This window comes from Oncorhynchus tshawytscha, linkage group LG24, assembly GCF_018296145.1.
Source record: "Oncorhynchus tshawytscha isolate Ot180627B linkage group LG24, Otsh_v2.0, whole genome shotgun sequence".
Lineage (NCBI taxonomy): Eukaryota > Metazoa > Chordata > Actinopteri > Salmoniformes > Salmonidae > Oncorhynchus > Oncorhynchus tshawytscha.
Genome location: NC_056452.1, coordinates 16,904,084 through 16,931,699, shown reverse-complemented (window position 1 = coordinate 16,931,699; position 27,616 = coordinate 16,904,084). Strand labels below are relative to the sequence as shown.

The following is a 27,616-nucleotide window of genomic DNA, read 5'->3' as shown; positions in this document are numbered from 1 at the left end:
AACATTAGAGAAGCTTCCATAAAATAAAACCTTATGTTTTCTATTAGATAGATAGCTCTGAATCCATGATATGATAGAGGTTAAAAAGTCATAACACATTAAATCTGTAGAATGTCGGCCCAGTTCCATCTCGCTCCAAACTCTCCCACTGCCAGTCACTGGGCTTCCTCTCCTCACTATATTTGGTGGGGAATGGACATCCCAAACTGGTGAAACGTGTCTCTTTGTTCTATCTGTGTTATTCCTGTACCAATTTGGTACGGTTTTATCAACGCTTGGTTAGTTACAGTATTGACCAATACATTTAACAATAATTGTATTATATTGATGTAGTTCCTTGCTGAGAAGTCAGTGCTACAGGTTCTCCAACTTTGAGAGAAAAATATGACAGTTAATGGGCGGTTCCGATGCTTTGACGTTGCTGACGCCTAACAGATCTTACAACGCCTGGATAGGTATTTTAACTATCAGCTAACCACATCATATGTCGTAGCCATTTGTCAGTCGATGACACAGTCAACGTTGGTTGCTGCGTCGCCTCGCTCCCCAGCAGGGCAACGGATAACGATTTGGAACCAGGCCCATGGTCACACGGTGCGCGTATCTTGTTTTCAGAAAAAAGCCGAAGTCACCCCAGATCGCAAAATACTCCCAACTTCGCTTCGAATGAATGATAATTGAACAAGTCTGAACTTGTACGTCGCACACGAAGGTAGATAATACATGTCATACATTTTTGTCGGGTGTCACGCCTGACCAATTGAGTTTGCTTAACTTGCTAGCTAATATGCTACTAGCCACTGCCAGCTATCTAACGTTCGCTAGCGACAACTGTCAGCGCTGTCGTTCATTGTTGTTGTGATCGTCTGATAATGGCGTAATGTTACTCTTGTTTTCTTTCATCTTTTAGAAGGCTAATTTATATGACGATATTCCCTCATAAGCCTTCTTCTCAGACTCTCTGGAAATGGTAAGATATTCCCCTCTAACACTTTGTTGAGACTAAATTAAAAGCACTGTAGTAGTATTAAAATCAAATGTTTTATTATTCACGTGCGCCGAATACAACAGGTGAAATGCTTACAGTGAAATGCTTACTTACGAGCCCCTAACCAACAATTAAGTTTAAATGAAAAATGAATAATAATAAGAAGAATTACATTTAACAAGTAATTAAATAGCTGCAGTAAAATAACAATAGCGAGACTATATACAGGGGGGGTTACCGGTACAAAGGCAATGTGCGGGGGGCACCGGTTAGTCGAGGTAATATGTCATATGTGTGATTTCTTGATTAAATGAGGTTACTGCAGGACATATTGACGGTCCAGCAGACCCCGCTTTGAGCACGATAGTATTAAATAAGTATTGTAGCTTAGTTTGTTAGCAAGCTACAGTACTTATTTGGAATGAGTTGGATGTGCTAAAAGTCCATTCTGATAAAATTTTAGCAATCATGTTTCTTGAAATGGCTGACTAGGCTACAGTGAGTGAGTGAAGTAGTCCATTTCAGGTTCATAAGTCCCCAGATGACATACTATCTATTGAGGTTTTGTGTAGATAAAGACTTAAATATTGTAGTTTAAATGTTCTAGTGTGATCCAGCACACAAATATTTGCCTAGAAAGGACATGAACCTCAGAGCAAATGTATGGAGTTAAGCACAGACTTCTGCATTCCTAATGTGGGTGAACCCAGTAGGCTTACAGCTGAAACATTGATCACCCTGTGCTCAACGTTATTCACCACCACCCACCTATTGACATAGCATCATCAAACAAATGAAGAAACATGTCTCAAACACACACAAGCACACAGTCTCAGGTTTTCTTAATCTCTCCTCAGACTGTGCAGATAGGGGTGGCGTGTCTGGCTCTGCTAGGCCTGACCTCAGCCCTGATTTGTCCCGACGGTGGGATGTGTGCAGAGGGGAACACCTGCTGCAAGACACCCAGCGGTGGATATGGCTGCTGTCCACTACCGAATGTAAGTGACTAGTCTCTGGTCGAAAGTTTGTTTGTGTTATTGCTTGATGAAATGAGGTCACTGCAGGACATATTGACGGTCCAGCAGACCCCGCTTTGAATCGTACCCATAGTGTGAAACATGACGCTGTTTTAAATCCCGTCTCCAGGCGGAGTGCTGCTCGGACCACCTGCATTGCTGTTATGAGGGGACAGCGTGTGATTTAGTGCACTCCAAGTGCCTTAATAAAACCGTCTCTCTGCCGTGGGTCAGAAGAGTTCCTGCCAAACGCCTAATCGGCCCCCTGGTAAAGGAAATACAACCACATCCATATATCTCTGTATTTCTGTCTATTATAATCTATTGTGTCTGTTTTGTCTTCATTTTATCAAGCCTATTCATTCATGGTAATTAACTTTGTTGCCTGAATAAATGTAACACATGTTTCAAACTCGCTCATTGACATGTGTTGCCTTTCACTCCTTTAGATGCTGGAGGGAGTGAAGGCAGTCATTTGTCCCGACGGCGAGGCCGAGTGTCCAGACGACACTACCTGCTGTGAACTCCCAGGCGGTTCCTGGGGCTGCTGTCCCCTGGCCAAGGTACGTTACATACTTTTCCATAAGGCCTATTCCATATTTGGAAGTTCTCATTGGGTGACATTTTGAGAGTATAAAATTGCATTGATCAAAAATCTGTAGGTGAATAATACCGTAGTGTTTTGCATATTTGAGTGCTGTCAAAATGAGGCCCCTTGCGTTTAACTGCTGCCTCAGGACCATTCTTTCTTCCTGTGGTCGTACAATATACACCTGGACCAACCACTGTAATGTGTTGAAACAATGTTTCAGTTGATTCTGCAACTGTCAACACTGCACACTAAAATACCATAGGGACCTTTATTGAAATAATTCTAAGTTCCTCTGGTCTTCTTGAGCATGATAATAAAATGGTAAGCTTGGCTTCAGCTATTAACAGAGTAAGCCTTTGTTTAGAAAGTGACTTGACCTGCCTTCTAGGCAGCAGATTAGACATAGTTAATGAAGCTAGTCCCCTTGACGGCTGGAGGGGTTTTTCACTAATCAGAAGCAAGGAGCTGGTTACAATACGTGAAAATTGAATATGTTTTTTTACTTCCTTTTTATATAGTATTTGCAAACGTGCGCACACTGACATTTGCCTTGTGAAATACTCCCTTGGTCTCTGAATTTTGCTGGTAAATATTTGATTGTAATGGTTAACAATCCAGAATAGTTTTGTATTTAAAAATACTTTTCTACCATTTTATTTAGAATTTTTATGTAGCGGTTCACAGTTTTGTGACCCTATGTCAACTTGCCCCCACGTTTCTGAGGCAGGGCGCCCTGGAATGGGTTCGCCTGAGAGAGGGGCCCAAGCCCTGGATCACTTTTTGAGGATGTTCCAGTGTTTCAATACAATGGGTTTGATGTGACCCACACATAGTCTGTACTCCATACCCACATGTGGGGCTGTTTTGTTCTTGTTTCAATTAGTGCCAGTCAATGGGCTTTGACTTTCAGTCTCTCTAGCATGGGTATTTGTCTGTTCAACGACACTCTTATCATACACGTGTTGCAGGAACCTGGTGCGCATATCATTAGCTTTGTGCTCTAAATCTATGTCTTCACTACAGTTATGTAGGAGTCTTAGGAATTGACCCACCGTTATGTTCCACTGAAGGTGTACCGGATGGTTACTGGTTGCATGTCAAAGTTTATTCCTACTCTACCATCTCCCCCAAGAAGCAAACTCCAACTTGTTTTCTTTATTTTTGCGAATTATGAGATCCAAGAAGTCTATTTTCCACCGACTTCTTCTCTCTGCTGTAGATTTGAAATTTAGGTCAGATAAGTTAATATAAGAAATTAAGGAGAACATCGGTACCGCTCCATACCAGTAGGATGTCGTCTATGTATCTTTTCCAAAGGGCGACGTTCTGAAAATATGGGTTAAATTAAGGTCTCGTTGTCATAACCGGCCGCGACCGGGAGGTCCGTGGGGCGACGCACAATTGGCCTAGCGTCTATCTCATCGCGCACCAGCGACTCCTGTGGCGGGCCGGGCGCAATGCGCGCTAACCAAGGTTGCCAGGTGCACAGTGTTTCCTCCGACACATTGGTGCAGCTGGCTTCCGGGTTGGATGGCGCTGTGTTAAGAAGCAGTGCGGCTTGGTTGGGTTGTGTATCGGAGGACGCATGACTTTCAACCTTCGTGTCTCCTGAGCCCATACGGGAGTTGTAGCGATGAGACAAGATAGTAGCTACTACAACAATTGGATACCATGAAATTGGGGAGAAAAAGGGGTAAATAATTTTTATATATATATATGGTCTCGTTCCAGTGTACCATAATACATTCACATAGTGAATGCAGCTCACATCGTTGTACCCCGAATCTGTTGGTGGAAACTGCCAGCCTATTGGAAGTAATTTGATGTGAGGGCAAGCCCTTTTTGTAATTGTTAAGCTCCTTTCCTTTGTTTGCTGAAGCGTGAATGCCCACCTGAACGAATTCTAAACCTTGTCTTCTCTCTCAAGGCGGTGTGCTGTGAGGACAAGATGCACTGCTGTCCAGAGAGCACCAAATGTGACCTAGCCCACTCCAAGTGTGTGTCGCCCACCCTGGACACGTTCCCAATGAGGGAGAAAGTACCTGCAAGAAAGAGGCAGTCAGGTACTGAAGGGACAGACAGAAATAAACTACAAGATCACCAGGAAGTTGTTTTTGAATTCTGTTCCAGGGTTGTGTTCATTAGGGCACACAAAGGAAAATGTAAAAATCAATCTTTTGTTTCTTAATGGGAAAAGTCCACAGTCCCTTCCTTTTTCTGTTTTCTTCAATTTGGTGCCCAATGAACACAACACAGTTCTCTTCCTGGTGTCTCAGTAGCTGTGGTTGGACGAGCAGTGACCTGCCCAGGTGGTAAGAGCTTGTGCCCAGACGGAACCACATGTTGCCTGCTGGCCAGTGGAGACTTCGGCTGCTGCCCCTACCCTGAGGTGAGTGGAGCTGGGGCTGGTGCTGGGTCATTTAAACAATAAGGCATGAGGAGGTGTGGTATATGGTAATATAGTCATATTATATAGTAATATACCACAGCTAAGGCTCGTTCTTATGCACGACGCAACGCTGAGTGCCTGGATATGGTATATTGGCGATATACCACAAACCCCCAAAGTGCCGTAATGCTAGTATAAACTGGTTACCAATGTAATTAGACCAGTAAAAATAAATGTTCTGATATACGATGGCTGTCAGCCAATCAGCATTCAGAGCTCAAACCACCCAGTTTATAATTCATAGTAGATCCTGGGTCACACAGTCTTAAGCCATTTTGTTCAGCTGTGTGTTGCACAATGTGTGTTACACACAGGCGGATGTGTAGTAACTGTCAGTCACATATGTCTTAGTCTAAGAAAAAGTGTTTCAATGTGAGGAAAGTGAAGCTAAAGGGAGATGTAGAGATTGAACTTTTCAAAACTGATGTACTGTCTTAAATCATGTATTCTGTACAGGCTGTGTGCTGTTTTGACAAACTCCACTGTTGCCCTGGCAATACAACCTGTGACCTGGAGCATGAGATGTGCACTTCCCCCAATACACAGACTCCATTGGCCAAGAAGATCCCTGCAATCCCCAACGATGGTGAGGCACCAACCACTTCTCACCCTAATCCCTGGCTACTGGGATGTTACTAATTGATTTTGTAGTGTAAGCGTGTAACTTTCCAGTGGAATGAGGGGTACAGTGCATTCGGAAAATATTCAGACCCCTTCACTTTTTCCACATTTTGTTACGTTACAGCATTCTAAAATTGATTAAATAAAAAATCCTCGTCAATCTACACACAATAATAACCCATAATGAAAAAGCAAAAATAGGTTTTAAATTTTTGGGGGCAAATTTAATACAAATTACAAACAGAAATACGTTATTTACATAATTATTCAGACCATTTGTTAGGGGCGGCAGGGTAGCCTAGTGGTTAGACCGTTGGACTAGCAACCGAAAGGTTGCAAGTTCGAATACCCGAGCCGACAAGGTTCAAATCTGTCGTTCTGCCCCTGAACAGGCAGTTAACCCACTGTTCCTAGGCCGTCATTGAAAATAAGAATTTCTTCTTAACTGACTTGTCTAGATAAATAAAGGTAAAATTTTAAAAAATGAGACTCGAAATTGAGCTCAGGTGCATCCTGTTTCCATTGATCGTCCTTGATGTTTCTACAACTTGATTGAAGTCCACCTGTGGTAAATTCAATTGATTGGACATAATTTTGAAAGGCACACAGGCAACAGGTCTCACTGTTGACAGTGCATGTCAGAGCAAAAATGAAGCCATGAGGGCGAAGGAATTGTCCGTAGAGCTCCGAGACAGGATTGTGTCGGCACAGATCTGGGGAAGGGTACTCAAAACATTTATGCAGCGTTGAAGGTCCCCAAGAACACAGTGGCATCATTTTTTAAAAGGAAGAAGTTTGGAACCACCAAGACTCTTCCTAGAGCCGGCCGCCCGGCCAAACTGAGCAATCAGGGGAGAACGGCCTTGGTCAGGGAGGTGACCAAGAACCTGATAGTCACTCTGACAGAGCTTCAGAGTTGCTCTGTTCAGATGGGAGAACCTTCCAAAAGGACAGCCATATCCGCAGCACTCCACCAATCAGGCCTTTATGGTAGAGTGGCCGGACGGAAGCCACTCCTAAGTAAAAGGCACATGACAGCCCGCTTGGAGTTTGCCAAAAGGCATCTAAAGGACGCAGACCATGAGAGACAAGATTCTCTGGACTGATGAAATCAAGATTGAACTCGTTTGCCTGAAAGCCAAGCATCACGTCTGGAGGAAACCTGGCACCATCCCTACGGTGAGGCATGGTGGTGGTGGCAGCATCATGCTGTGGGGATGTTTTTCAGTGGCAGGGACTGGGAGATTAGTCAGGATCGAGGGAAAGATGAACAGAGCAAAGTACAGAGATATCCTTGCTGGAAACCTGCTCAGGACCTCAGACTGGGGCAAAGGTTCACCTTCCAACAGGACAACGATCCAACAGGCTGTAACGTAACACAATCAATCAAACATTAGCACGTGATGTTAACATCAATTTGCAACTGACTATCAAAGTCGGGCTATTCAAGATAGACTGCTGCATAGTGACCAATGGAAGGAAAGTTTATATTTGGGCAGATCTGTTGCTATTCTGCATCTCGCCAGAGGTGTCAAATCCATACGTTAACATGTGAAGGTCTGTGTCCTCCAGTCAATGCTGTGCCCTGCAACGACTCTGTGGCCTGTGCTGATGGGAGTACGTGCTGTAAATCACTAGATGGAGAATGGGTCTGCTGCCCCCTGCCCAAGGTACTGTGTGTGTATATGTGTGTGAGAGAGTCAGTCCGTTATAATTCCTATCACACTTGACAGTAGAGCTCAGCCCTTGAGACTCACGTGATTATGAAATCTTGCGTAATTCCCTTTATTCATGTTGCAAGTGTTGCCATTCTTTTACGGTCGGTGGTGTTAAATTTGTCTTGTAACGTTAAAGATATGCAAACAGAAACACTATATAAACTGGACTCTTCTGAAACAGCGAACCCCACACTGATTCCTTTGAGCTCCCCGATAGGCTGTGTGTTGTGATGACCATCTCCACTGCTGCCCCCACGGGACCATCTGTAACCTGGCAGAGAGTACGTGTGATGACCCCTCCTCGGGCCCTGCCCTGGTTCCCATGCTGGACAAGGTGCCCGCCTTCAGCTACGTGTCGGAGGAGAAGCCGCTGCCCAACACCAAATGTGACGAGTCCACATCGTGTCCAGGCCAATCCACGTGCTGCGAGACCACCACGGGAAACTGGGCCTGCTGCCCCCTGCCCAATGTACGGCCATTTCCACATATACCCCCATTGACTTGTTCCTTGCTAAGTTAAGGGTCTAACCTTTTAGGCAACTTTACCTTTGGTTGAATCTGATTTGAATGATGTCAATGTTAAATTCTACTCTGGAAGTAACTAGACATGAAATTGAATTTTCTCGACTCTAATTGAAAACCACAACTGTCCCTGTACATGAGTAGTCTTTTTATTCCAGTCATCTCAGGAAGTAATTTCATTAAATTAGAGGCAAATAAGCATAGCGTTTTAGCCTAACTTATCTCAGTGATAACAAGCCTGTGCGTTCTGTGTCCTTCAGGCGATGTGTTGCAACGACCACCTCCACTGCTGCCCCCACGGCACCGTGTGTAACCTGGAGGCCAGTACCTGTGATGATCCCTCAGGCTTCACCATGCCGTGGGTCGCCAAGGTGCCAGCCCTCGCCACCCAGACACCACTGGCTACTGAGAAGTGTGACGAACAGACCATGTGCCCCAGGGGCACCACCTGCTGCAGGCAGAACTCGGGACAGTCGGCATGCTGTCCTCTACCTCATGTGAGTTTAACTTTCCCATTCAATGACTCCCTTCATAGAGACTGAGATGAATTGAAGACTTGTGTATAATTCTGGAGAAACGTTGTTTTTCGACTTCGGGCCCAGGGTGTGTGTTACAGAAGTGTCCTAAGTTGCCATATCTTATGTTTTCTCACTTTAAGATACTAGATACTGTAGATTAGGGCCAATATTCATAGTGTCTCAACATGCCTACTCTTTATGAATACCGGCGAAGATTTGTTGTGGTTACAAACCAAGGTGCTCTTAAGTAGAAGTTCCGCATTGCAATAATGTTATTGTTGCCCCTTAGGTGGTGTGCTGCGACGACCACGAGCACTGCTGCCCTAAAGGCTACACATGTAACGTGGCCGAACAGACCTGTGACAAGCCCGGGCTCCTCAGCCTGCCCTGGGTCCCCAAGCTGCCAGGCCTGCCACTGCACAGAGGGCTTCCCCAGGCCAGTGCCCCCTCCGTCCACCCAGTTAAGAACATGTGTGACCCCCACACCAGCTGCCCCAAAGATACCACCTGCTGCTTCGTGAAAAAGGCTGGCAAGTGGGGGTGCTGCCCCTTACCCAAGGTAAGGAGTTTACTATGGATCCTTTACCTGTGGCAACCTCGGCAACCTTTTCAAAATATTATTATTTATGATGAACAAGGCAATTGGAAGTTGTCGCTATTTTACATAACAGAAAATTACCACATAGTTGAAGTTATGAAAATAGTATTTGGGGTTACTCACTCATCTTTACTCCTTGTGGAGCGTACGGCCCAGTACATCACTGGGGCCAAGCTTCCTGCCATCCAGGACCTATATATTAGAGGAAAGGAGGAAAACTCAAAAAATTGTCAGACTCCAGTCACCCAAGTCATGACCTGTTTTCTCTGCTACCGCATGGCAAGCGGTACCGGAGCGCCATGTCTAGGACCAAAATGCTCCTTAACAGCTTTTACTACCAAGCCATAAGCCTGCTGAACAATTAATCAAATGATCACTGGACTATTTACATTGACCCCGGCCCCCATTTGTTTTTACACTGCTGCTACTCACTTTATCTATGCATAGTCACTTCACCCCTACCTACATGTACAAATGACCTCAACTAACCTGTACCCATTGACTCGGTACCGCTACCCCTTATAAATAGCCTCGTTGTTATTGTATTGTTACTTTTTATAATTTTTTACTTTTGTTTATTTGGTAAATATTTTCTTAACTCTTTTTTTGAACTGCACTGTTGGTTACGGGCTTGTAAGTAAGCATTTCATGCTAAGGTCTACACTTGTATTCGGCATGTGACAAAGTTTGATTTGAAATGATGTGGTAAAATGGTGATTATACAGTTGTAATCTCTGTATAACCTCAGTGTAAGGTTCTTCTCCTCCCCAGGCGGTGTGCTGTGCCGACGGAGACCACTGCTGCCCCAGCAGCTACAGCTGTGACGACCAAAAGACCTGCTGCACTAAGGGCCGCCTGACCATCCCCTGGTACCGCAAGGAGAAGGCCCTGACTGTGGGAGCCATGTTGAAAGACGTCAAGTGTGACAACAAGAGCAGCTGTGCCTCTGGGACCACCTGCTGCAAGCTGTCCACAGAAGAATGGGGCTGCTGTCCTCTGGTCAAGGTGCGTCTCCATTGACTTTCTGTGATAATGGGTTGGATTTATATAGTGCACACACTTTGTATAATTGGGACACTTTCCTTCTCTCTCTCTTTCTTTTTCTCTCTCTCTTTATTTCCCTCTATCCACAGGCTGTTTGCTGTACAGACCACGAGCACTGCTGCCCACAGGGCTACAGCTGCAACATGCAGACTGGGACCTGTGAGAAACCGGTAGAGGGTGTTCTCCCCCATACGATTCCCCAGACAAAGGTGTCAGAGTCCCAGCAGAGAGCAGCGGAGACGGGGATAGATGTGAAGTGTGACGGTGCTGGAGAGTACAGCTGTCCCAAACTGCAGACATGCTGCAAGACCTCCCCCACAGAATGGTCCTGCTGCCCCGAACCAAAGGTAGCGAGCGACATGGTGTCTTTTGAATATTAACTTGACATATGTAACTTTGGGTTTTGACCGTAAAGTGCCATTCAACGTTCTGCCCATTTAGGCGGTAACATGCCCGTCAATTCAAGTGAATAGGCCTCTAATATGTGGGCGGTAAATGCATAAAAAAACAAAAACAACATGCTTACATGCCCCCATCACTTCCATTGATTGTTAGCTTGTTGTGGATAAATTATGCTGACGTTTGTGGTGGTTGTTTAAAGAGAACCTACCATGGATTACAGTTTCTCCCGACCCATAGACTACTTTCAGGGTGAGGAACCATCTAACATCAAGATGAAAAATCTTGAACTACTCCTTTAAACTCGCTTTCTCTTCACAGGCAGTATGCTGCGCAGACGCCAAGCACTGCTGCCCCATGGGATACACATGCAACCTAGGGCAGGGAGGCTGCTCCCAGCAGGCTGAGTTGACCTGGGATATTTTCTTCACTCACAACAAAAAGAGAGACTTTGTTCCTTTTGGACTCTGAGCCAATCAGGAGCAGCACTGATCTGATGTTCCTCCCTCTAGCACACTTACCTACCTGCAGAACATGCCATAGGAGGAACATGACCTTATGGACAAGGGAATGAAGATTTTGTATTTTTCTATCCATCTTCTTTTCTTTTTTTTTTAACCTTTTTTTTATTTGGGGTAGATCCAGGAAGTAGAAATGTTTGAAAATTCAGCATCTCCACCCAATGTCCATCCAGAAGTGTTTTTATTTTTTTATGCAGCTAGCTTCTCCGTTTATCCTTAATATCTTTTAGATTTACGTTTAGTTACTACTGCCCCAGATCATGCCATTTTCTCTATGCATATGAGAAACATGAATGTATTGTAGCCTCTTGTTGGAACTATCACTCTCCAGAATAAGCCTGCTTTGAGACGCATAAAAAATTAATTTGTATACCAAACTCTTAAGAACACAGCTACATAGTATAAGGAAGCTGATTTTCATGTTTCGTTGATGCAGGGCACAACCTAGCATTAGTAAGTGACTGTTAGTTTATCGCCTGGAAGTACTTATATAGCCATTAATCAGCCGACAGTGTTAATGTAATTTAAACATTTTTTGTGATTTTGTGTATGTTTTGGCTGCTGGTTCTTTACTTTCTGTGAAGTGAGGATCGAGATGGATGGTCCAACCTCTGACAGTTTTCTGTCATTTTAAAATTAGAATGCTGTCACTCAAACCAATCAAGTCATAGACATTTTCTTAAATGTGTAATTTCCATCGATCGATCAATATACATCTTTATAATCATATAGTTGGAATACATTACAATCAGTTGCATACAATGTATTTAAAGCAAAACTTTTTAATCAGTCATTTTATCTTGATGTCATAATACTTATTGTTGATCACTATTGTGATAAATAACTTTATTTAAACAGGATTGTGCCCATAGAGATATTATTCTAATTCCTAATTCTATGGTTGTGCCTTTTTTGATTTTCAGTATAGGAATTACTGGTAAACCCCAGTTAAATGATTTCCTCATGAAATTTGTGGTGCTTTTACAAAAGTGATAGACGTCCCTATTTCATAGTACGTCTAATTCATAGGAATTATGTATGATTGTTTTGCACAATGTTAGTTGATATCAAAATGTACACAAATCTACACCAAACATTCTGTTCTTATTTCTTTTGAATAAAAAAAAGAAATTCCTTCTAAATGACATTGAAGAGCGGGTGAATTTACATCACTGATAAGTGTATGCAAACAGGTGAAATATCTTTAATATATTTCATCGTTTTTGTTTGAAAAACAACCATTTTGGGTGTATTTGTGGCATTGTAGGGCGGTGCACATTTGGCCCAGCGTCGTCCGGGTTTGGCCGGTGTAGGCCGTCATTGTAAATAAAAATTTGTTCTTAACTGACATGCCTAGTTAATTTTTTTAATTTTTTTATTATTGTGATTTTGTACTATATATAACTCCATTGGGGACTAGTCCTTTTCCAGTCATTCATGTGTGAATGATTATCTGACATTCTTTACATTTGTGTGCTTGAATTTAGACATGTCATATTTCCTGAGCTGTACTGTAGGACAATTGCATTTTAGTCCTTTAGCAGATGCCTTTATCCAGAGTGACTTACAGGAGCAATTAGGGTTAAGTGCCTTGCTCAAGGGCACATCAAATTATTTTTCACCTAGTCAGCTCAGGGATTTTAAACATCGACCTTTCGCTACTGGCCCAACACACTTAACCGCTAGGCTACCTAGACTCAATGTATAAGTCATATTTTTGCCTGAACCTTGGAGGGTATGGTTCATAGAGATTCCCAAGGAAAGGACACCTCACTTCCTATGCACTTCTCCCTTTACACAGAGATCTGTATATAATAACAAGATGCTCATGTCTCCGCTCTAACAATGGGAATCGTCCCGAAGGCGAAAAGGCAGTTGATAAGCTTAGGTCCAAAATAAGCCCATAGAAACGCATTATGTTTATTTGCTTTCCCCCTTCCCCTTTTCCCCTTAGAAGTTGTTATGACGACCAATGAAAACAAGAGGTGTGAGTAGCAAGCAGAGGCATGAAGAGTAACAGAAGCCTTGACCCTGCCCTGGCATATCACAGCTGGTGAGATGTGTCCCAGTTACCAGTGGACACAGCCAGGCTTGGCTCTGGTGCTCTCTGCTGGCAGCTAAGAGCCATGGACTAATCAGCCTCAGTGGAGAGCACGGGTAGAGAGAACGAGGTTTAACTCCAATGAGGCACGTCTGCACTATAATGCTCTGGCCCATGGCCCCTTTGGCTTTTACAACCCTTTGTTGTATTTGCCCAATGGACACGATTGTAAAAGGGCCACAAGTCCAAGGTTTCCAGTTATTTCAATTCATGATTGAAGAATACGATTCATACATTTTGTACCGTAATTAGATAAAGTACAACTGTACCACTTTGTCATGAATGGTTAGAAACAGAATTGAATTTGAGCACCACTCTGAGATGGAGTTCTGATAATGGACCTTTTCCAAGTCTATGTATAGATAGATCCCAGGGCACTCGACCAGTACACGGATGAAACTCGCTGACCTGCCTATGTGTACTTCTGCTGAGTGCCTCACCATTGGTTTGTCCCTTCGCCATTCAGATGTTGCCAGGGAAAATGGCTCATGGGTAATATGTGTTTTTTGCTGACACCCCCTCCTCTGGCATGTTGCTAATTCCCATGGGAATGTGCAAATTCTGCCGATCCGAATTTGGGAAAGGGCAGCACACAGGTGTTGAATGGGAAGGAATAACTGAACCAGTGCCAACTACCAGACTTGTATGACAAGTTTGACTTGACGCTACAATAACTTTTACCAGCGTCACTTTGATTAAATCTGTTACTAAATTCCACTTTTTTTTTTATCAATCAGTCTCAATACTGATATTCTACATACATTGAGTTACACTTCTTTGCACTTGTGGTTCTTACCTTTCTTTTGTTGCTTATTTATTGACGTTATATCCATGTTATACCAATGCATTTCATTCTCTAGGACTGCCATGGCTATCAATACAAACTTGAACGTATGTTTGAAGGTGATTGTACAAAAGAATGAGATGAGGACAGAGACTGGGAGCACAGTTTCATGGGGGGAGGTGGATGTATGTGTTTGTTTATTTAATTAACAATGACTACATCATTAGTCAAAAGACACATTGAAAGGAGAAAAAATGGATAGACTCAAGACAGTACCCGAGTCTTGATTCAGTAACAGTAATGTGTGCCGGGGGTCAGGGGTGAAAGTTGTCTCATAACTCTCACATATGGCCCACCAATCAGCACGGCCTGTCAGCAGAAAGCCGGTGGGTTACACTTGGAGACAGCACATACAGACGTACACAGACACCCACACACATTGACAGAACAGAAGCAAGTAGCTTAGTCCAACTGGCTGAAGTACTCTGTCTCTACTTCTACTAATACAAAGATAACTTCTCACAGAAAAGGAGCAGCTGTTTCGCCTTTACGGTATGTTGGATTACTACCTATTGATGTTTTATTGTCATTCAAACCAATGTATTTTCTTGGTTTGAATGTTTTATTTCTACTAGGGCTAGGAAGGGGATGTGAGTGTAGGTGTTGGCAGACAACGAAGATAACAGGAAGTAATGGGAAAGATGGGCCATTATTTTCCCTGAGGTGAACAGAAGACTTAGATATAAAGGTTCTCATACAGTAAGATTTGAGGGTTGAGGGTGTTAGTTGAATGCCAACTTCACAGGGAATGGGAACTTTACAGTGGTGCATGTTCAAGAATCGGGATTGCGATCTAAACTTCCGACAACTTTGCAGTAGAACCACACACACACACACATAACAATGAACAAAGAGGTAATGAAGAACCTTTAGAAATACTACTTATTATTGTTTCCCAAAACATGGACTAAGAAACATAGGAAACACTTGGACTAAGAAACATAGGAAGTACTTGAACTAAATTAAGTTAGTGGATAAGTTAGTCCAAGTTGCAAATGCAGTTATGAGAGGACAAGGACACATAACCCGTGTAGCATTGTCTGTGTGTAAGTTGACAAAGGATTGTTGTGATCCCGGCCTTCACTGTCAATATGGTGGGCGCTAAGAAAGAGAGACTTTGACAGCTGAGCAGCCCAGTGGAAGGTATGTAACTAGTTCAGAGCATGCTGAAACTCTGCATGCTATTTATACATGTTCGCCTGGATCACTAGCCATCTCAGTTCATTCACACCGACCATACCAAATGCCATCACATTAAAATACCTGCCAAATGCATAGCTAATGCCAGCATATCCGCACAGTGAATAAGCCTGTTGAGTTATGTACATTTTCCCTCCCTTAGGGGTCAAGAACTCTCTTATGACATGGTGAGAATTATTTTGCCGTATATTATAAGGCAATTTGGTTAATTTACATAATGCTTCTTGTTCGGTGTTTGGTATCCCTTTACATTTCCTCGAGCTCTTCAAATGAAATTCTACTACTAACTACCACATAGCCTTAGCTCTTGAGCATCAGTGCTTATTGCCTCAAAGATCTCCTTGAAGAAGACGTTGAGGAGAGGGTTTGTCACCATTCTCACTATTCCCAAAAGCAAACTTACCCCATTTCTCTCCAGTAGCATGTTAGCACTCGTTTGACTTTTTATTTATCATGTCTTTGATTTTATCTCAGTTTCTCTAAGGGTGCCAAGTGCAAGAGGAATGGCCATACCCAGGATGTTCAACTCAAACCCGCCATTCATTGATGTGAAGGGGGCGTCACTGTTGTTCTCTTTGGGGAAGGAAAACATCATGGAGGGTGAAGAGAACAAGGACCCGTTGGTGCGGACCGTCCTTCCTACCCTGAGCCTGGTGATGGAGCAGGGCACTGCCAAGCAGGTGGGCACAGGGGGGCATGATGACAGTTACCAAGTCCCATGTGTCTCCATCATCGCCCAGGCAGAGGGTAAGCCAGTAACTAATGGATAACTCTTCTTTTCCAAAATGCATAGTAGTTACACAGTGACACATTTTTTTGGAAACATTTTGAATGAATTAGCCAATTGTAAGCTGGGGATGATTTGGTCACCATGATGATATGAAGGCCAGATTTTGAATTTAGCGAGGACACAGGGGTTAACACCCCTACACTTACAATAAGTGCCATGGGATATGTTAGTGACCACAGAGAGTCAGCATCCATTTAACGTCGCGTCTGAAAGAGGGCACCCTACACAGGGCAAAGTCCCCAATCACTGCCCTGGGGCATTGGGATACACTGAAATAGTTTTGCATCTGCATGCAGCCAGGAGGAGGGATGGGGGTTACATTCTAGAAAGTTGTTCCCTCTCTTCTGGCCTTATTTGCCCTATTGTTTAGGGCAGAAAGGAGGGAACAAGAAGCCCATGTCATTTAGTGAGCCATCTTTGATCCAGAGTAAATCTGTGTGTCCCAGGTGAAGGCTCCCAAGAGTTCAGCCCTACAAGCACAGAATGTGTCTACTCCAGATCTCACCTGCTCAAAAGCCACAGGTACTTACCAGAGCATGACCATCTTTAGTCTCAAATTTTAAATTGAATTGGGACTAGAAAACTGTACTGAAGTTAGATGGCGTTTGCACTGTATCCTTAACCAGGCACAATAAATTGTTCGTAATAAAGTTAGTACATTTTAGGCTCATTACAATTAGCTGTTCATTTCCCCCAAAATATTATTCAGGGGTTACATGCCCCCAGACGCCCCTAGCAGTCTCGTCAACTCACTCAATGTCACTTAATTTGCAGGTCCCTAGCCAAGAAAGTTACAACCGAGAGTGATACTGACGAAGAGAACTATGTGGGTACTACCCGCACAGTCCCACACCACCACATTCGAAGGAAGCTTCGGCAAAAGCCTCAGGACAGAAGACAGAGGGAGGAAAGACAAGAGCCACCAGTCATCCAAGGTTTATGGGTGCAAGAGATCGACTGGTCTAAATCAACCAACAAGGACATGAGCTGGGCCTCAGAGGTAAACCAACTTCCTGTGGACCTCCCCAAACACACAGACTCTATCTGGGTACCTCATAGCCACGGAGGCTGCATTTTGGAGGGTTTGTTTGAAATTGTATCCCACTGCAGCTTGGAAGGTGTGTCAAAATGTACAGATGGCCTGTCAGACACGTACGAACTCATAGGTGTGTCCGATTTTTCTAGTGAAATAGGAGGAATGTCTGAGTCTCCATCCAGTCTGAAGAGTACATCTGATTCTGAATCCATTCATACTCGTGAGAGCGAGTCAGACGCCTCTTCTAGTTTTGGGGATGGGGGTCTGTCGGACTCGGTCTGCAGCCTGGTGGACGTGTCGGACTGTCTCTCCAGTGTGATGTGTGTGTCGGACAACGTCCTGGCGCCAGAGAGTGTGTCTGACTCTGACTCGCCTTGCAGTCTGATGGGCGTGTCTGACTCGGACTCCACCTGCAGCCGAGGATGGGAATCTGGATCCTCCTCCAGTGTGGAGAGTACGTCCAACTCCTTCTGCAGTCTGGTGGGTGTGTCTAACATCCCAGGGGATGTGTCTGGATTGTTGTGTAGCGTTGGGGGACTGTCTAGCTCTGAGGTAATGTTGGAGGAACTGCGCAGCAGAGTTACCCAGAAGCATCAGCGATTCGTCTCACCTTTTTTCAAAGCACTGGTCAAAGATGTCTCGGATGAGATGAAAGAGGTCACGGCACAGATCAACGAAGGCCTCATATTCCACAAGGTAGGGGTCCTGTTAATTTATTTCCTCATCAATATTCAGTGTCCTTGTTTTATAAAGAATGCATGAATAACCAGAATGTGCATTTATGTGTACTGTGTATCTTTCAGCAACTCCAGCCCAATAAGTTTGAATACAGGGAGGGAAAGGAATACCACATTCTATACCACATTCAGAATGGATCGTATGGTGATGTGTTCAGTGTTCAGGACAGAAGTACCGGGTTCGAGTGTGCTGCCAAAAAAGTATGTCCCAAATACAACAGAGTTGTCTGATGATCCTATACACTAAAAGCAGCAGCTTCAAAGTTGAATTCCCTCTGTAGAACAATAGGCCCAAACATTTCACTTGATGCAAGCGCCTAGTAAACATAGTCCATAACCTCATAAAATAATTTGTTTTACTCATTCCAGATCCCACTGAGTCATTTCAACTGTGAGGAGGTGAGCACGTGGAGTGCTTTGAACGCCCCTGGCATTGTGAAGCTCTTTGGGGCTGTGAGGGAGGGTCCATACGTCACACTCTTCATGGATCTGAAGACAGGTTGTTTGGCCCAGCTACTGAGGGAGAGGGGAAGTTTACCAGAGGAACTGGCCTTGCGCTACCTCTGTCAGCTCCTGGGAGCATTGGAACACCTGCATCACAGACACGTCCTGCATCTGGATGTTAAAGGCATGTTAACAACCCCTTTTGCCCTTCCCCCCTAGACACGTGTAAGATCTGAAAGAGTAGCATAGGTAAATTTGAGTGTAGTTTACTAGTGATACTTTGTAAAAGCAAAGATATTTGTGGTTGTTGCACTCCCTCTAGTGTCAGAAGATAAGAAAGCACATCCTGTAGTTCCAGGATGTATAGTACTGTTATGTCTGGCAGAAAGCAGTTTCTTATTCGTCTCTAACTCCTTATTCCTCAGATAGCCTTCTAATTGTACATTTTGTTTACCCCTTTCTTCCTTTCTTGTTGCAGTTGACAATGTGTTGCTGTCTGAGGATGGGAGGGACACGTTCCTCTGTGACTTTGGTCTCTCTGAGACGCTGGACCCAAATGGACAGAGCACCAAAGCTTTTAGACGTCAGTGTATATGTGTGAATACAATGAAAAATCTTTGAGTTAGTATTCAATGGGATAAACAAAAACAAAACGATGCCCACACAACTATTTCCTAACATTTCAGAATCTGGGTGGCCCGCTGGCACAGAGACCCACATGGCGCCCGAGGTGGCACGAGGGGACCTCCACTGTGCCAAGGCAGACGTGTGGAGTAGCTGCTGCATGCTACTGCACATGCTCAACGGATGCCACCCCTGGATCCGCTACTACAACCACCCACTGTGCTTCAAGGTAAAAAACAACCCATGTTATCCAAGATCAGAGAAAAGTCCTTGCTACAAACATGTAGTTTAAAACATTTCCTTTCACTGGTCAGATTGTCAATGAGCCACCTCCTCTGAGGGAGATGCCCCCCAACTGTAACCCCTACACTGCCGAGGTCTTGAGAGCTGGACTACAGAAGGACCCCACCAGTAGAGCCTCGGCCACAGCGCTAAGGCAGATGACCACCAAGGCGCTGAGAGCGGGTAATCTATCTATGATTTGACAAACTTGAATTAGCTTTTTACAAGTGTGTATCTATGGCCGGAATTCAATCATTGTGATTTTGTGAAGATGTTCCCTCAGTACATGGGTGTTGGTGTGTGAGATGGAGCGAGTGTATGTTTTAGAATAATGAGAGTGCCCCTTTTTTCTCTTCAGTGGGAGGACTTTGTCACAGTTCTGGTCAAGGTGATTGTCAAAAACTGGTGAACAGCAAGACTGGGAATCATAAAATACCCTACATTCCCTCTGCCCCTGCAAAGCCAGCAGCCACACAGTCAGCACCCAAAATGCATTGGGTGAGCCCCTGGAGAGCGTTGGCCGCTGGCGCGGACAGTAGTGATTCTGAGGAGGGCGGATCGGAATTGGAGAGAGATTCTGAATCAGTGACATACTCTCTGGAGGATAGGGACTGGGAATCTTATCAAAATTCCTTGGAGGAGAGCCATGTGGTGGAAGATTGGGAACCTGAGACAGATTCCGAGGTGGATATTTACTTGGGGGAGGATGGAGATCTGGAGAGGAAAAGTGACTGGGAATATGAAGGCGATTGGGAGGAAGAGGAGTCTTCCACAGAACTTTACCAAGCTCTCCACACCCACTTCCCCGTCCTGCGGAAAGGCCAGCCGGAGATTGACCAATCCTGGGGGTCAGAGCCTGAATTGGAATACTTAAGAGATGGTGAGTTAAATGGCTACTGCTGCACAGACAGTCAGGCTTTATGCACATCTAAAAGATGCAGTGAGGTGTATATTCTTGAGACAGGAAAGTAAGGCGATCTGTCTCTCTCCAGGTGTTACCGTGGGCATTCTGGCCCAGACCCCCTCCCCTGAGCCAAGGGACCACCCTCCCTCCTGTATGAGCAGCACTGGTTCATCCCAGAAGGAGGATACAGACACGGACAAAGATTCTGATTGCTCGTCTGATGACCTCAGCTCTGGAGTCTTCTCCTACAACAGCCAGACAGATGGACAGAGCTTCAACTTGGAATGGCTGGTGGTATCCACCAACCAGCCACCATCTTACTGCTTTGAAGGTGAGAAATTGCTCTGGGTAGACTTGTCTGTAACCATTAGGGGAGAAGGGTATGATTGTTGATAAATTCACTGTTCTCTGTGCATTGCTGGTCTAGGCGTTGAGATATGGATTGAAAACATTGGCGGTGAGTGTTTGAGGATCCGTGAACAGCGTCAGGTCAAAGTGGGTCATGTTGCCATAGGGATAAGCGAGCAGGTAAGAGATCACTGTAGATCTGAGTAAGGTTGAACATACCATTAGCCTGTCTAATTGATGTACAGATAACATGAGAGTGTGCTGTGTCTCATTTAGATCACAGTGAAGGCCTTCAGTTTGGAGACTCTGGACAGGAAGCCCGTGTCCTTCCAACAGGAAATCCAGGAGTCAGGCTTGTGGCTTTGCTGTATTCCTTCCCCAGACTGTTGTCCACGATGGAGCTGGAGGATCAAAGAGGGAAAGCTTGAGATTCGGGAATGAGACAACTTTGAAGGTGTATACATGCAGCTATTTTCTAAATTGAGACTCAGGCACAACATTTTCACATTGTGATGATTTTTCTCTTTCTGTAATTATTAGCCTATGATAGTAGGTCTCTAGCTACTCATTATAGCTACTCAACAATTCTACCTTTTATCAGTGTGATGATGCATAGGCCTACAATTCATGTTTTTTTTTTAAACAATCCACCATGTTGAGAATAAATGAATCACGTGAACAAGTCGACCAACATCTGGTTTATTGAGTTGGAATAGTTCTGAAAAGCTTGTGTTAAAACCAAGATTCAATCAACAAGCTCTGTGGACTTGGGAAAGAAGACACCCTGATCACCTCACTAGAGAGTCAGTGCACAATGAGTTGAATCACAGAATATTCTGCTACTGACTGCATTGATCCGAATCTACTATCTGCCACTTGCATTGATAACTTGCGTTGCATTAATAATGTAATTTAAAAGTAATTGGCTAAAATGTGTACGTTCACTTCCTCGTTGTCTACAAATCAAATCGGCCCCGTGATTGGATGAAATGGTATTACAGGCGGGGTCTTTAAGTACAATAGGTGATATGATTGGATAAGATTAACCATGGAAAGTGTCTGTCCACACGCTGGTGTCTACTGAGTTGCGCAAACGCCATTTTGGAGTGACTGAAAGAGAAGCAAGATCGAGAAGCAGTCTTTCTAAGGTGAATATATCATACATCACGTATGTTTAACACATAATAATGTATGTGCGAGTGAACAAGACTCTGACAAAAACGCTCAGTTTTCCCGTTGCCCGTTCTTCAAATGACGTCACAATTTCCTCTACATCTGACGTTGCGGCATATATATGGCTAGCTAGTGATGCTAAGTTAGCGAACACAGTCTCTTCCTTCAGGCTGACTAGTTTTGTCCTAAGATGAGTAGCAAATGCGTGTAAAACGATATGTTCGGTAAACCTTTTAAATGCCTGAGATCCCCAGTTTGTTCGCTAACTTAACTAGCTAGTTAATAAGAGCATGATGCTAAGCATCCGCCAAAGCTAGTTAGCTAACTAGTTCGAGCTTTTTCTTTTCGCTTTAACGTTATAGTACCTAGCTAACGTTAGTTTGTAGAATGTTGTCGGCCCTCAAGTTCACTATCTACCGGGTACGCATGTTGCCAATTAAATTCGGATATTTATTTTAGTTTCTAGATCCTGATGGGAAACATTCAGGCTCGCTTAGTTAGCCTTGCCTCCCGTTAAGGCAGGCCTAGCTAACTTGAACGTAAATTCATTCACAATTGCACAGTGTTTAGAAGCTAGGACTTAGGAGCAAGCACCAACTTGGCTAAATAAATACTATATTTTGATTATTTTTTGTCACAGAACACCAGCTACCGAAATAATAAATCTGACATGCTAAAAGCAGCTAGCCGTGGCGAGTCAGCTGACGCATTCATTGTTGTCATTTTTTAAAGTAGTTTCTGACGTTAAAGGAACGGAATAAATCCACAGCCATACAACTAGTTAACTATAGCAGTATGTTGAAGTTTGGTTTGGGGAATATATTGGTAGCTTGGGGTTAATTCCTGCAAACGTATGTCTCTTTGAATGTACATACTATAGCTAGCTAATACCGTTCCGGCATTACGGCCCGGAAAAGTTTTGGATGATTAAATCCGGAAGTTCAGGAAAAGTCATGGAAACTCATTTGAATTTCTGTTAAAATAATTTATTTAGACACAGTTAAAAGTCAACATATCAGCCAGGATCGGAATGGCAGTTTAGCACGTCTGTGTTTGCGCGCATAACCTGCAATTGTGCAAGACGAGTGGGCCATTACTCAAAGGAGAGACAGACATTCGGACATTCCAGCAGCAGGTAGGCCCATATATAGCCTATAAAATATGATAGAGAACAGACTAACTAGGTAGTCCGCTCAAAACATCTATATTGTACTCTGTAGTTAATTGTGTAGCTTTTATTAGCATGTGTTGGGCTCCCGAGTGGTGTGGCGCAGCGGTCTAAGGCACTGCATCTCAGTGCTAGAGGCGTCACTGCAGACCCTGGTTCGATTACAGGCCGTATCACAACCGGTCGTGATTTGGGAGTCCCATAGGGCGGCGCACAATTGACCCAGCGTCATACGGCTTAGGGTTTGGCGGGGTAGTCCGTCATTGTAAATAATAATTTGTTAACTCTCTTACCTAGTTAAATCAAGTTTGCTTCCATTATGTCATGTCCCCCAAAACACAGACACTCACTAATAAGGCCATACAAAGTAGATTCATTAATTTAAACAATTCTTTTTGACGGAACAAATGATTCACTTTGCCATTTTATTCGTTGGGATTCAGTTAAATTGTGGTGATTTGAATATGAAGCAAAATATTGAATGTGAAGCAAAATAATTATTTGAATCATGGACAGTAATTTTAAGAAAAAATATTAGCTGTAGACTTTTGTTTTGGATTTTAAAGGTTGTTGATTTGGGCATCCAATGTATGGGACATTTAGATGCTAGTCAACCTGCAAAATAAACCCTAAGATAAATGACTAAACTAACATGTATGTTTCCTGAAGAAAATTTGTTGGGATGCTTCAGCTGAATAAAAATATTTGTAGCCATTTGATCTTTGATGTATTAAATTAATTAATTATTTAAAAGGCGTTTGGTTGTAATGTTTCAATATATTTTACATCGAGGGTGGGCAACCATCCTCCAGGAGAGCGAATGGGTGCACAGGCTTTTATTCCAGTCCCCCTCTAACAAACCACATTTTTAGGAATTAGCTGCTCAACCGGACCTTGATTAACTGTCTCTGTGTTTGAACAGAGCTGTATCAAAAGCCTGCACACCCAGTAGCTCTCCAGACTGAAGGTTGACCACATGTGATTTATACAGTTGCCTAACAGGTATTCTACTTGGTGGGGTTTAAGTGCCTTGCACAAAGACAGGAGAGGATACATGGGATCAGAGAGCAGCCTCCCAGTGTCAATACCACAACACTTTAAAAAAAAATACTTACGTAGACGCCACTTTCGTTTGGTCATGGAAATTCAATTAGTCAACATGTGTATGAACCCCGTAGAAATCTAAACGTGTACCATTACTGATTTTCTTCACCTTGCATTCCTCTTTCTCTCAGATAAGTGACCATGGGGAATATGTTTGGAAGCCTGTTCAAGGGCCTATTTGGCAAGAAGGAGATGAGGATTCTCATGGTTGGACTCGATGCGGCTGGAAAAACGACTATCCTGTACAAACTCAAACTAGGAGAGATTGTTACCACTATTCCAACAATTGGTAAGGACAATTTTCCTTGAATGCATTAGCCTATCACAATTTTCTTCTCTAAATTAGGCTACTTATGGAATTATGTGCCTTCATCATTCTCTGTCCTTTGTCCAGGTTTTAATGTAGAAACGGTAGAATACAAGAACATCAGCTTCACAGTGTGGGACGTTGGCGGTCAAGACAAAATCAGGCCGCTGTGGCGCCACTACTTCCAGAACACTCAAGGTAAGATTCAAAGGAGCTTTGAGGATCGTTGGCAATGGTGGTCCATAGATACATGAATCAGAGTTGCTTATTGTAGAACTAGTGTCATATTGTCATCTAACTATGTACTTCTTTGCAGGGCTTATCTTTGTGGTGGACAGCAACGACCGGGAGCGAGTGAATGAGGCGAGGGAGGAGTTGCAGAGAATGCTCGCGGAGGATGAGCTAAGAGATGCTGTGCTGCTTGTTTTTGCAAACAAACAGGTGCGCATGGGTACTCATATCTGAATTCTGATAGCCTTGACTCCTTGTAGTGCTCTTTTATCCTGCTAAAAATTGTGAGTGGACCATACTCATTGACCATGCATACTTAATAATTTTTTTGAATTGCCAACCCCTTGCACCATCACTGGGCTTGAGTAAGATCTTGCAGTGTGTTAGAGAATTAATCATTTGAACCTGGATGTTTCTCAGGACCTTCCCAATGCAATGAATGCTGCAGAGATCACAGACAAGCTGGGGCTCCACGCTCTCCGCCAGCGCAGTTGGTACATCCAGGCCACTTGTGCTACCAGCGGGGACGGCCTCTACGAGGGCCTTGACTGGCTCTCCAACCAACTCAAGAACCAGAAATGATCCATTTCACCATTTTAGTTTTCCCTCTGTCTAACACAATGGCAGCACCGGTTCCAAGCCACTTGCCCCCTGGAACTCCTCCCTCCCAGTCTTTCTCCAAAAACCTCATCCTCCACTTCTCTTTTTCTGTATCGAACCTTACTCCTGGGGCTGTAACTTGTGCTGCTTCTGTGTGTACTGTGTGTTTGCAGTCAGGTGAGCGTTGTGTGAAGTGTCTAGCTGGGATTAGGAGTAACCCCGGCGTGCCTTTAACACACCTGCTGTGGAAAAAGTGGTCTGGCTCGTCGAGCGCCATCCCACTCTGTCATGCACGATCCCCTCCTCCCCACGCCAAGCATGGTTTTCACAAGGCAAATAAAGAGCAATGGTGTAAACGGTCCTCTCTCTCCTTGGTAGATATATATAACTTTATTTGTACTACCAGTGTTGAGATTGTAGGAAAGGATGTGAATTTTGAAACCTTACCTAGCCCCACCTGTGATAAAACTGCGTTGTAACCTGTATCAGGTTGAAGTAAATGGAAAAAGATCCCGTTCCACCGTTGGACATTCTTTGCGTTATTTGAAAACCATGCTTTTCTTTATTTTTGTAAAATTGTATTACCAACACCTTTTAATGGTTCTCCAGCGAACACTACTTTTTCCCTGCGAGAGAGAGAAACCATGAAGCACAACCTAATAACCATAAGGAAATATTCAAATGTTAAAATTAGCTTTTGAATTTAAAAACTAGTTACATGCATTCTTCTTGGTCATTTTTCAAATTGTGAAAACTTGACATTTTGACTGAATGAATTGAAAGCAAATGTTCTCCTAATGGTAAAAGTTCCTCAATTTTCATCTTATGTCACCTATTTATTCAACTGGGCATTTCAATACATGGTTGTTTTGAGGGGCTGCATTGGGCTGGTCGAAGGTGGACATTCAGACGCTTCAAACTTTATTCCTAGAAATGTTACATGTCTGTTTTCTCTAGTTCTAGCATTTATCTTTGTACAACTGCTAAACCAAATGCAATTGAGCAGTATGACAAATCTTGTATATTAAATGTAGTGTTCCCTCAAGGGTGCCAACACTCTACATTTTTGTTTTCTACCTGGAAATGTTCACAATATTATTCATGTCTCGGAGGTTGGCAGGACCTCGGCATGCTGTACCCCAGCTGCTTGCTAATTTCCTGGACGAAGGAAAAGCACCAAATAATATGAATGCTCTTAACTGTAACGCTATGGCTAATGAAGGAAATAAGCCTAGGTTATGAGCGCTAACATTGGCTACATTTAGCAATGTTGTACTACATACTTGAGTTACCAACACAAAAGGTATTGGTATCAGTACTAGTACCTTTATTGTCAGATCTGTAAGGGCAGGAGGGGGCTACCTGGTCATAGGATGTTATGCTGACACGTCTGTTAAGAATGATTGGAAATCTGTACGTTTTCCCCGCTACTGTTTCTGTGGGGCTTTCCTGAACATATTAAACAATATGATTTGATCCTAATATCTGGTGTTGCCAATGAGATCTATGTGAAAGTGTGAACAAACAAGGGTATAATTTAGCCGTTAATAAACATTTATGTATAGCTTCTCATGCACAAACTGCTATTGTCGTGCCATTCTGTTTAGAGTAAGGTATCATACTACACTGAACAAATATAGAAATGCAACAATTTCAGCGACAGTTCATGTAAGGAAATCAATCAATTGAAATCCATTCATTAGGCCCTCATCTATGAATGTTGCATTACTGGGAATACAGATATGCATCTCTTGGTCACATACCTTTTAAAAAAAAAAAAAATCAGAACCAGTTAGTATCTGGTGTGACTGTTAAACATCTCTGAGTTGATCAGGCTTTTGAATGTAGCCTGCTGTACACCTCGATCCAGAGAATCCCAACCATGGGTAACATGTCTGGTGAGTATTCGGGCCGTGGAAGAACTGGGACACTTACAGTTTATGGGAATTTTGTGCAAATGCTTACGACATTGGGCCATGTATTATCATGCTGAAACATGAGGTGATGGTGGCAGATGAATGGCACGATAATGGGCCTCAGGATCTCATCACGGTATCTGCATTCAAATTGCGATAGATAAATTGCAATTGTGTTCGTTGTCTAGCTTATGCCTGCCCATACTATAACCCCACCGCCACCATGGGGCACTCTTCACAACGTTGACATCAGCAAACTGCTCGCTCACACAACGCCATGTACACTGTCTGCCATCTGCCCAGTACAGTTGAAATCCAGATTCAGCCGTGAAGAGCACAATTCTCCAGCATGCCGGTGAGCATTTGGCCACTGAAGTCAGTTACGACGCCAAACTGCAGTAAGGTCAAGACCCAGGTGAGGACAACGAGCATGCGGATGAGCCAGCCTGAGACGGTTACTGAGAGTTTGTGCAGAATTTCCTTAGCTGTCTGGGTGGCTGGTCTCAGACGATCCTGCAGGTGAAGAAGCCAGATGTTGAGGTTTTGGGCTGGCGTGGTTACATGTGGTCTGCGGATGTGAGCCCGGTTGAACGTCCTGCCAAAATCTCTAAAATGAAGTTGGAGGCGGCTTATAGTAGAGAAATTAACATTAAATTCTCTGGCAACAGTTCTGGTAGACATGCCTGCAGTCAGCATGACAAGTGCATGTGAGACGTGGCATTGTGTTGTGTGACAAAACGGCAAATTTGTGTGGCTTTTTATTGTCCCCAGCACAAGGTGCACCTGTGAAATGATCATGCTGTTTAATCAGCTTCTTGATA

At 43.6% G+C, this 27,616-nt stretch overlaps 3 protein-coding genes across 4 annotated transcripts; all 3 read left to right on the top strand.

Moving 5' to 3' along the window:
- The first annotated feature begins 506 nt into the window (after positions 1-506).
- LOC112223535 (progranulin) lies at positions 507-12,334 on the top strand. Of its 2 annotated transcripts, none has more exons than XM_024386602.2 (15): positions 507-712; positions 911-970; positions 1,846-1,986; positions 2,135-2,272; positions 2,454-2,567; positions 4,524-4,659; positions 4,876-4,985; positions 5,502-5,631; positions 7,239-7,336; positions 7,602-7,853; positions 8,167-8,403; positions 8,714-8,983; positions 9,794-10,027; positions 10,156-10,413; positions 10,787-12,334. In XM_024386602.2, the coding sequence occupies exons 2-15, from the start codon at positions 968-970 to the stop codon at positions 10,934-10,936; spliced, it is 2,271 nt and encodes a 756-aa protein (XP_024242370.1). In that variant the 5' UTR covers positions 507-712; positions 911-967; the 3' UTR covers positions 10,937-12,334. The 2 variants fall into 2 exon arrangements, with proteins under 2 accessions (XP_024242370.1, XP_024242369.1); XM_024386601.2 differs by having other exon boundaries at positions 4,873-4,985.
- Positions 12,335-14,276: 1,942 nt separating this feature from the next.
- LOC112223536 lies at positions 14,277-20,983 on the top strand. The gene is made up of 13 exons (XM_024386603.2): positions 14,277-14,423; positions 15,606-15,878; positions 16,368-16,443; positions 16,696-17,653; positions 17,761-17,895; positions 18,064-18,322; positions 18,617-18,721; positions 18,825-18,991; positions 19,077-19,227; positions 19,403-19,924; positions 20,037-20,279; positions 20,376-20,476; positions 20,573-20,983. Exons 2-13 carry the CDS (start codon positions 15,635-15,637, stop codon positions 20,735-20,737), a joined length of 3,126 nt encoding a protein of 1,041 aa, XP_024242371.1. The 5' UTR covers positions 14,277-14,423; positions 15,606-15,634; the 3' UTR covers positions 20,738-20,983.
- Positions 20,984-21,290: 307 nt separating this feature from the next.
- LOC112223537 (ADP-ribosylation factor 1) lies at positions 21,291-26,361 on the top strand. Its single transcript, XM_024386604.2, has 5 exons — positions 21,291-21,444; positions 23,873-24,030; positions 24,136-24,246; positions 24,365-24,489; positions 24,700-26,361. Exons 2-5 carry the CDS (start codon positions 23,883-23,885, stop codon positions 24,859-24,861), a joined length of 546 nt encoding a protein of 181 aa, XP_024242372.1. The 5' UTR covers positions 21,291-21,444; positions 23,873-23,882; the 3' UTR covers positions 24,862-26,361.
- The last annotated feature ends 1,255 nt before the right edge of the window (positions 26,362-27,616 follow it).

What these genes read in the sequence shown, in the direction of transcription:
- LOC112223535 (XM_024386601.2), top strand. An exon ending in AACGCCTAATCGGCCCCCTG is followed by an intron (nt 2,273 to 2,453) that starts GTAAAGGAAATA and finishes TCACTCCTTTAG; the next exon opens with ATGCTGGAGGGAGTGAAGGC. An exon ending in GCTGCTGTCCCCTGGCCAAG is followed by an intron (nt 2,568 to 4,523) that starts GTACGTTACATA and finishes TTCTCTCTCAAG; the next exon opens with GCGGTGTGCTGTGAGGACAA.
- LOC112223536 (XM_024386603.2), top strand. Translation starts at nt 15,635, where the DNA reads ATGGCCATACCCAGGATGTTCAACTCAAACCCGCCATTCATTGATGTG. An exon ending in ACCACCCACTGTGCTTCAAG is followed by an intron (nt 18,992 to 19,076) that starts GTAAAAAACAAC and finishes TTCACTGGTCAG; the next exon opens with ATTGTCAATGAGCCACCTCC. An exon ending in CCATAGGGATAAGCGAGCAG is followed by an intron (nt 20,477 to 20,572) that starts GTAAGAGATCAC and finishes TGTCTCATTTAG; the next exon opens with ATCACAGTGAAGGCCTTCAG.
- LOC112223537 (XM_024386604.2), top strand. Translation starts at nt 23,883, where the DNA reads ATGGGGAATATGTTTGGAAGCCTGTTCAAGGGCCTATTTGGCAAGAAG. An exon ending in CTACTTCCAGAACACTCAAG is followed by an intron (nt 24,247 to 24,364) that starts GTAAGATTCAAA and finishes ACTTCTTTGCAG; the next exon opens with GGCTTATCTTTGTGGTGGAC. An exon ending in TTGTTTTTGCAAACAAACAG is followed by an intron (nt 24,490 to 24,699) that starts GTGCGCATGGGT and finishes GATGTTTCTCAG; the next exon opens with GACCTTCCCAATGCAATGAA.